Source organism: Gracilinanus agilis, chromosome 2 (assembly GCF_016433145.1).
Source record: "Gracilinanus agilis isolate LMUSP501 chromosome 2, AgileGrace, whole genome shotgun sequence".
Classification (NCBI taxonomy): Eukaryota; Metazoa; Chordata; class Mammalia; order Didelphimorphia; family Didelphidae; genus Gracilinanus; species Gracilinanus agilis.
In genome coordinates, this window is record NC_058131.1 from 359,538,701 (window position 1) to 359,548,112 (window position 9,412).

General features: G+C 39.0%; 1 protein-coding gene across 1 annotated transcript in view; it reads left to right on the forward strand.

Moving 5' to 3' along the window:
- Positions 1 to 315, forward strand: part of AFAP1L1 (actin filament associated protein 1 like 1) — an 85,943-nt gene extending 85,628 nt beyond the window's left edge. Inside the window, exon 19 of the mRNA XM_044659833.1 lies at positions 239 to 315. Coding sequence (XP_044515768.1) covers positions 239 to 262 — 24 coding nt within the window. The 3' untranslated portion in view covers positions 263 to 315. The remainder of the gene's footprint in view (positions 1 to 238) is intronic.
- Positions 316 to 9,412: the final 9,097 nt, after the last annotated feature.

Genomic DNA, 9,412 nt, shown 5'->3' on the forward strand with positions numbered 1-9,412 from the left:
AATCTGGCTACAGTCTGGTTTTTTGTGCCTTACCTAGATGGAGTTTCTTACTTTTTTGTGCCTCATGTAGATGCAGTTTCTTACTTTTCTGGAGTTTTCCCAACCCCCACTACTGGGGCAGAGGTAGAATGACCACTCATCCAAGAGGACTGTCCTATAATGGTGATGGCATGTTTATTCTTTTTTCATCTCAAACCTCATTTGATAAAACCTGCTCATTTGTCTTTGTGTATTGCAGGAATGGGAAATGAAGAAGACCTAAGAGGAACATGAGGAATATATTCTCTGGGGAGCTACCAGCTTCTCCAGTCCAACCTTTTAGACCCCTTTTCCTGGAGAAACAGAGAAAAGTATCACTGTTTGGGAATCCATGAAGACTATTTTCATTTTCTGTGTTTTGGAGGGAAAAGGAGAAGGCACTTTGCCATTGGGGACACAGGGAGGGAGGGACAGGTAGACAGGCTAGTGATGGAACAAAAAAGACTCTTGGGAATTTTAGGGGTGGGGAGTGGATTGGAATGAGAGGACTGTTAGGTAAAACAGTATCTTTAGACAGGCTGGATTGGCCATTTAACTGAAGAAATAAGGAACTGGTAAATAATCACTTTTATTTAAGTCTTAGCATCCCATTTCTGATCTCTGAAATGGCTTATGGAAACAGTAATGTAAATGGGACACTGTAGTAAGGATCAGCATCTCTTATCACACTATAAAGTGTTCCTAGGACCCTGGCAGCTACTGGAAGTCAGCCTGAGACTGAATATGAAGAGGATCCTCTGTACTGGCACAGATCTGTGGTTTCATGGCTTGACCAGTCCCCTCTATTTTACCAATCATATTCATCAATGGATCTGGCCCTCCAAAACTCTTATTTTTTGTGACTTCTGGTGATCTGCTTCTCCATGCTCAGCTGATCATCAGATAACACATCTTGCTCACCAGACCTGGGCTTAAAGTAATTTCAGTGTGCTATGGCCTGCTAAAGCCTTTACTATGCTGAAATAATCTCAGAAGTCCAGGGTCACCTCCACACCATGGAGAGGTACTAGAGGAGAACTTTACTGATGATGGCTAGGATAATGGCTGCTTGTTTAAGGTTGGGCTAAAGCTATGTGGAATGCGAATCCTATGATCCTTCAACTATTCTGTGTATAGAGATGCCTTTCTGGGAATTAGGAGAACTATCTATCAGTAGTGTCTGCTGTACCTATCATCAGATCCCTAAATCTGATTGATATGAAAGCAGAGACCTAAAGAAGTGGGGTAAATGAATGCAGCTGGAGTATTTTTAGTCACATATTTTGCCCAGGCCAGCCCTCAGGAGAGTGATGCACACAGATACACTCACAAGTCTACACGTGCTCATAGATGGGCACTGTGCTATCAGAAGGTCATGAGATTTGGGATCAGAGAACCTGGGCTAGAAACCTGCCTCAGACACTTACAAAATGTGTGTCTCTAGGGCAATCGCTTAATGTGGCTGAGCCTCGGCTTCCTCATCTACAAAATGGCACCTACCTCACAGGGCTTTTGTGAGCATTAAATGAGATAATGTATATAAAGTGCTTTGGAAATGAAATGTTATAGAAATATAAGCTATTCTATCTCAGCCCTGCAACTTAAAACCTGCTTGACTCTGGGTAAGTCACTTGACTCTGTAAACTTCATCTAAAACAAAGAACTTGAAGTAAGTTAGTTCCTTCACATTCAAAATCCTGTGAATTTATATACTTCATAGAAAGCTATGAGCTAATGGTGCAGGTGTTTTAGTATAGCAAATGTACAGATGACCTCTTCCCTGGGGCTCTATCCTACAAGCTGTCTTGTCTCTTCTCACATGTGATGCCTCATCTGCCAGTTAATCTCTTGTGTATGGGAATAGAAGTCTGCTTAAAAGGTGTTAAAGAGAAATCTAAGTACTCAAGATTTCTCTTCCTTCCTCTCCATGTGGAGCTCACTAGGGAAAGGACCTCCTCCCCTTTCCCTTTTCCCACCTTTTCTGTAAAATAGTCCATTGCCAAAAGCCAAATGAACCCCTGCTGTGAGTATAAGCATGCTGGGGAAGTGGAAGTGGGGACCTTCTGTATTGAGCTGTCATGCATACTGGGCCACAAGTTACGGTTTAAAAACTGTAAGCACTTTAAAGGTCTGTGTTATGTTCTCCAATAAAGATAAAACTGTGTAACTTCCATTGCTGCAGAGTCAGTAATGTTTCCAAGGGAGTTTTAATAGTCTTAGAAAGTTACCTAGGAGGCCACAATTTCACATTCATTGTATATTTATCGAGTGCCTGCTGTATGCAGGGCAGTGTGGTATGCTAGGCTAGAGAGACAACTGTCACATTGAAGAATATTATGCTTGGAGGCAAGTTCTGGCCTTGAGCCTTGATTCTGCCTCTTCCTAGATACGTGACTCTCAGTGAGGCATTTTATCTCAGAGCCTGCAATTCATCTTTCAAATGAAGGGTTTGGGATAAATAATCTTTAACATCTTTTAAAGTGGCATTTTACGAGTCTAGATAAGACACAGTTCCTGGCCTCATGGATTTATAGTCTAGTAGAAATCCCTTAGGAGATTGTTTTCAAGTAAGTTTGTCATGTCTGACTCTTCATGACCCCATTTGGGGTTTTCTTGACAAAAATACTGGAGTGGCTTGCCATTTCTTTCTCCACCTCATTTTGCAGATGAGGAAACTGAGGCAAAGAGGGTTAAGTAACTTGCCTAGGGCCATATAGCTAGTAAGTGTCTGAGGCCAGATTTGAACTCTAGAAGCTGAAGCTTCCTGACTCTAGGCCCAGCGCTCTGGGCACTATGGTGCCACCTAGTGGCCTCTGAATTCAAGTATTGTATTTCCTTTCTTCTCTCATCAACTCTTCTGAGATGAATAAAAGGTATTATCCCCATTTGATAATGAAGAAAACTGGATCTTAGAGAGGCAAGTATACAGCCTAAAGTTGCACCACTAGATAGTGTTAGAATCAGACTGAAACACAGGCTTAATGAATGAGTGTCCTTTGATCCATGTCTGTACTGTCTTATGCAACTCCCAGTGAATAGCTGGATCTTAACTTGATCAGAGTTGCTCAAATGGGCAGTACTTAGTCATCCCATTAAATCTGCTGAAAAGTTCAGAGGAGGAGAGTTTGGGGAGCTCCAATGGATAATTACATTCAATTTTTAAAAATTAAGATGTTTTTACTACTGAATGTTAAAAGGCCCTATGCTAGGATAAAAAGATTAAAAACAAAAACACAGAGTTCCTGTTCTTAAAGGGGATAAGCTCCTTTATCTTATTAACTACCATCCACTCCATTCTACAAACCAGAGGGGCTGAAAGTCCATGGAGCTACAGTTTTCTTTTGAATGTCTTATCCTCTATGACCCATAGGCCATATCATCAAATAAGACCTCACCTACCATTTTTTGAGCCCCGACTATGTGTGAAGTCTGGTGTGGGAAATAAAAATTAATGTAAGTCAGTTCTTATCCCTAGAAGAAAAGGAGATAAAAATGGAGAGATGAATAATTATAAGATGAAATGAATTCTAAATAGAATTCAGTAAACCTGGAGATCTATAAGGGAAGGTTGGAAAATCATTTGTTGGAATGTTGTAGAAGATTTAGGGTTAAAGTAGGGGGCCCCTGAGATCTCTTCCATCCCTGTTATTTTGAGCTTAATAGTGATAATAGCTTAATAGTAGTTTTTAAACTTTTTAATCTTCCCTTTTCACTCTTAAAATTATTAAGGATCCCCCCAGAGTTTTTGTTTACTTGGGTTTTATTCACCAACATTTAGAATATTAGAAAATAAGACATCTTAATATTATGAAAATAGTTTTGATCTTGTGGCCCCTCTGAAAGATTCTCCAGGTCTCCCACTGGTCCTCAGAATACTTGGAGAACTACTGCTATAAATAATATTTGTATTATCAAAAACAATTTCATTTCTAGAATGCGATATGGTTTTATAAAACAATTCCCCCTACAACCATACTACAAAATAGGTAATATAAGTAGTTTGACATATGAGGAAAATGAAGTTCTTTTATCAAATATGAAATTTTAGCTAAAATGAGACATATAGTTCTAAGTAATTTTTATGACTTGTTTGTAGCTTACCTCATTGTTCTTTGTACTTGTTTCTGAGGCTCTTGATCAATTTTGTCTCCCACTTAATTCATAGCAATGCCTCCTCTTCTATAGCCATCTTATTTTCCTTCTCCCTCTTTTTTGCATACAATAAATTCAGAAAGTTGTTTGGAGCTCTTCTGGATTTTAGGGACTTTTGTGTCACTACTAGAATTCCTTAGCATCCAGGTTTGTTGCATCTGTACTTATTTGTACTCCATGACATCAGGAATGAATACATTCTTTTCCTTTTTGTTCACTGTCAGATGTTGCTTTGCCAGTTCCTTGTTTGGGTGCAGTTGTTTCTATATTACTTTGTGGGCTTCTAGGACATACCTTTTCAGAATAGTCATATATTTGGCCTGTGTTTCACTATGCTGTTTGCTTTCTAGTTATCACCTCTACCTCTTCCCCCAGAACTAGGATCTCCTCCCCTAGATCCCCAGCTGTGATAGGTGAGTTTTCACCTTCTCTTGCTGGTAGCTACACTTCGACACCACTTTCCAGTCATCTCCATACCATGTCACTTACTCTCTTGCCATACCTCCTTCTCCTTTTCCCTCCTCTTCTCCCCAAATAGAATGTAAATTCTTTGAGGGCAGAGACCGTTTTGCTTGCTTATATTTGGGTCTCCAGTGCTTATCACAGTGCCTGGCCCATTTGTTATTCAGTCTTCTCTGACTCTTTATGAGCCTTATTTTTTTCCATGACACTGGAGCAGTTTGCCATTTCTTTCTCCAACAGATAACCATATGTATGTCTCTCTCTCTCTCTCTCTCTCTCTCTCTCTCTCTCTCTCTCTATATATATATATATATATATATATATATATATAAAATCTCCACTGTCTTGAGCTTTCTAACTAAGACCAAGCAAAGTAGATTGAGATAGATTTGAGTAAATGTAAACACTGAACAAAATTTGGACTTTGGCAAAACATAAGGGAACCCAAAACACAAGTTTGGGTGAACCCAAAACAAAAATACTTTGAGTGGATCTAGGACCTGGAGAATCTCATATTTCCTTGAAGTTACTTCCAGCATTCCTGGAGAGTAAGACTTGAATGAAAAAACTCTTGATTTGTTGTTGATTCAACTGTTAGATTTCCTTGGAATTAAAAGAAAAATGAAAAAAGAAAAAAAATGTATGGAGTCACAAGATGGAATGTCCAGTAAGAGGAACAGCAAAGAGTCCAGTGTCACTGGATCAGAGTCATCCTGTGAAGGTAACTGTGAAGAGAAGAGTAAGGATTAAGAGGACTAGAATGGTGGAGTAAGGTTACATTATGAAGGGCTTTTAATGTGAAATAGAGGATTTTTTAATATTTAATCCTAGAGGTGATAGGGTTCCACTAGAATCCTTGGAAAAAAGAAAAGATACTAATTGAAAATAGCTTTAAAAATTGCAGACAATAAAATTAATACTCATAAATCAACAGCATTTCAATATAATAATACAAAACACAAGAAGCAACATTAGAAAGGGAAATCCCTTTACAAATAGCTACAAAAATGCACAAAATATCTGGGGATCAGCCTACTGAAGCACACATAAAACTTGTATTGTTTCAATTACAATGTGCTCTTTAAAGAAAAAAATAACTTTTTGGTGGTCTTGTCTAAACATGTCAATTGTAGTGCAGAGATTATGCATGCAATATTACCCTAGGCAATCCTGTCAATTACCCTGAATGGAATCTTGCTTATGGCATGCGCTATGCCAGGGGCCAACCGGCAGTTGCTCTGTGACTATATAAGGCCCTACAAACCCAACCTTGGGGTTCTTTTTTCCCTTGACCTCACCTAGACAACTTGCTATCCCTGACCTTTCCCCTTGGGACCCCTAATTGGGAAGGGTGGAAGGGAGGAGGATCGTGGGTAGGAACTTAGTGTAGCCTAGTGATTAGGACCATCTCTAGAGCAATTCAACAACATCAACGGTGTACCTAGCTGTCAAATAACACCAAGCCAGAGTTTAGTCATCTCTGGCTGGGGGCCAGTTGCTCTCAGCCTGTCCAAACCCTTAGGTCTTTGCCAGCACCTGCCAGTTGCCCTTAGCAACCGCTTAGCAAACATAAGCCCTCTTACTTTAGTTTTCCCTTTCCAGTTCAAATAAATCCTTTAGCCTTAATCTGTGAATTCCTGTGCTTATTATAACACCTTCAAGGCTAAAGAGACTAAGGGGAGGACAGAATTTTGAGAAGTAGGGGTTACTGTGGAACTGAAAGCTAAGCCTCCATTGTTGAGAGGAAGTTGAGCCATGGTTTCCTTCTGGGCTCTGCTCTCACCCAATAGGGAGTCAGTTGCCTCAGCAGGGAGGGGCCACCTACCCAACATCTTAAAGGAGCCTGCAGCTAGCAGTGGAGACTCACTGGGCAGTTCAGCTGAGGCTGCTCCCCTCTGATAACATCAACTCCCATCTCCAGCTAGTTAAATTACTGGCTCCTAGGCCCCTGGCAACCCCCTCATTACCACCTCCTCTTATCCCTTTATAACACAATATAATAAAAATGATGATACTACAAAAATTAATTAATAGCTTTAATATTATGCCAATCAAATTTCACAGGGAATACTTCACAGAGCTTCATAAAATAATAATGAAATTCATTTGGAAAAACAAAAGATCTAGAATATCAAGGAAAATGATGCAAAGAAGTAAAGATGAAGAGGAAATTGCACTTTCAGATCCCAAACTATATTATAAAGCAGCAGTCATCTCAACTATCTAGTATTGGTTAAAAAATATGTCAATGGAAGAGATTAGACAAGGGAAAATCAGAAACAGATTTGTCAATGTCTGATAAATTATCGAGGGAAAAAAAATCCTTATTTATTAAAAACTGCTGAGAAAACTGGAAAGCAGTCTGGCAGAAACTGGGCTTAGATGAATGCTTTCCACCATGTTCCACAACACAACTTCAATGGATATGTGACTTTAATATTAACAATCATACTATAAAATATTTAGAAGAAAAACAGATCATATGTCTCTCACAGTTATGGGTGGGAGAAATTTTCTTAGCCAAATGAGAGAGGCAACTACAAAAGATAAAAAGTAGATGTTTCATTATATGAAACTGAAAATCTTCTGCACAGACAAAAGTAATACACCTTGCACAAGAAGGGAAAGGGTCAGCTTAGAAAAAAATCTCTATCAAATTTCTCTTATTAGAGTTTGGTATCCAAAGTATATAAATAATAAACCTATAAGACTAATAACCATCCCCAACAGAAAAATGGTTAAAATATATGAATAAACAGTTCTCAAAAGAATTGCAAAATATTTACAACCAAATGAATTTTTTAGATCACTAATAAAAGAAATACAAAAACAACCCTGCAGTTTCACCTTAATCCATCAAATTGTTAAAATAGTAATAGTCAATGTTATAAGGGTTGTAGAATGACAGGCACATTAAAGCATTGTTGGTGGAGCTGAAAAATACGATCATTTTGGAAAGCAATTTGGAATTATGCAAATAAAGTGACTAAAATGTCCATCTCCTTTGAACCAGAGACTTGATAAGAAAATTCCCATATATAACAAAATGTTTATGGTAGAACTTTTTGTGATAGCAAAGAATTGGAGAAAAAGTTGATGCTTATCAAATGTTGAATGGTTACCCAACCTGTGGTACTTGAAATAATATTGTGCTATAAGAAATGATGTGTGACCAATACAGAGAAGAATGGAAGGATCTATGTGAACCAAAACAGAATGAAGTAAGCAGAACCAAGAGAACAACCTACATTGTACCCTTCATGAAAACAAATTCCAGAGTCTGAGATTGTTTTAGAAATAAATTTATTAAGCCATTTGTAGGGGGAAGGGAGCAAGGAAGGAAATATAGTTTCCTCCCATCTAGATTCTGGGAAGTTTACATTATAAAATTTGTATAACAGTGCCTGAATGTACCAAAGATACACAGTTAAACAATTTTTGCAGAGAGGGCAAGTTGAAAGTGAAGTAGATTGAGATAGATTTGAGTAAATGTAATTACTTCTGGCAAAACATAAGGGAACCCAAAACACAAGTTTGGGTGAGCCCAAAACAAGAATCCTGAGTGGATTTAGGATCTGGGGATCTCACAGTTATCTTGTAGCTATTTCCAGCATTCCTGGAGAATTATTATAAGGGTCAGGTGGCATTCTGATTGCAGACTATCACATAAGGGTAGATTTAAACAGTATAACAATCTTTTCCCCAAACAATATAAGAAGTCATTTTTCCCACAATAACCATATAAATGGGAAGACCTACACACTAAAATATAAAAAGTGAATATAAAAAAGCTTATAAAGATCAAGTAGGATTTGAATGAAGAAAGAGGATAGATATCCCAGATCCACCCTTTATGGAGGTTGGAAGTCCACAAGTGTTAACACTTTGCACGTTTTCAGACTTTTTCAATGGATCCATCAGTTGTGCTAAGCGTGGGTAGACAGGAAGGATGGATGGTACACTGACAGTGATAAATGTTGGGGATACAAAGAAAGGCTGAAATACTCCCCACTTCTCTACCTTCCAGCATCCTTTAAGTTGCAGCCAACAGGAAGCCTCTCCCACTCTCCCTTCATTGTAGTACCTTCTCTCTGTTGATTATTTACAGTTTATTGGGTATATCGCTTGTTTGCAGTGATTTGCTTAGATATTGTCCCCCCAAATAGACTGTGAGTTCCTTGAGAGTAGGGGGGCTGTCTTTTGCCTTTCTTTTGTCTCCTGTGCTTATTAAGCACAGAGCCTGGCACATAGCAAGCTCTTAATAAATAAATATTTATTGAAAGGTCAATTCCCATCGGTCTACAGATTGTTATTTTCCTACTACCCCATTCTCACTCCCTTCTTTTCCATTCTCCTTTTTAATCTTAAAAAAAAAAATTATCTCTTTTCAATTAAGAAGTATTTTAGCTCTCCATTAAAAACAAAACCCGTAACATACGTAAAATCAGGCAAAATGTCAACATTCCCCCTTTTTTATTCCCTTACCCCGTTCTTTTCCTTCCCCAACTACTCTTCTCTCTTCTCCCCTTCTATCTTTTCCCTTTCTCCCCAAGTCTTTTGCCCCACCCCGCTCCTGACTTACAGTGGCCGGAAGCGAGCGTTTGGCCCGCCCCTTCCGGTAGTCCGGAGTTGCCATGGGAGTTAGTCCCTGAGCTAGTTGGTGCTCTGGGACTTCACCTGTCGGAGCCGCGAAGATTAGTGGGACTTGTAGTTCTCGCTTCTGGTGTCTGGGACGAGGGCGCCTCTTTCTCTGTGACTTCAGTCAGGAAGACGGCGGAAT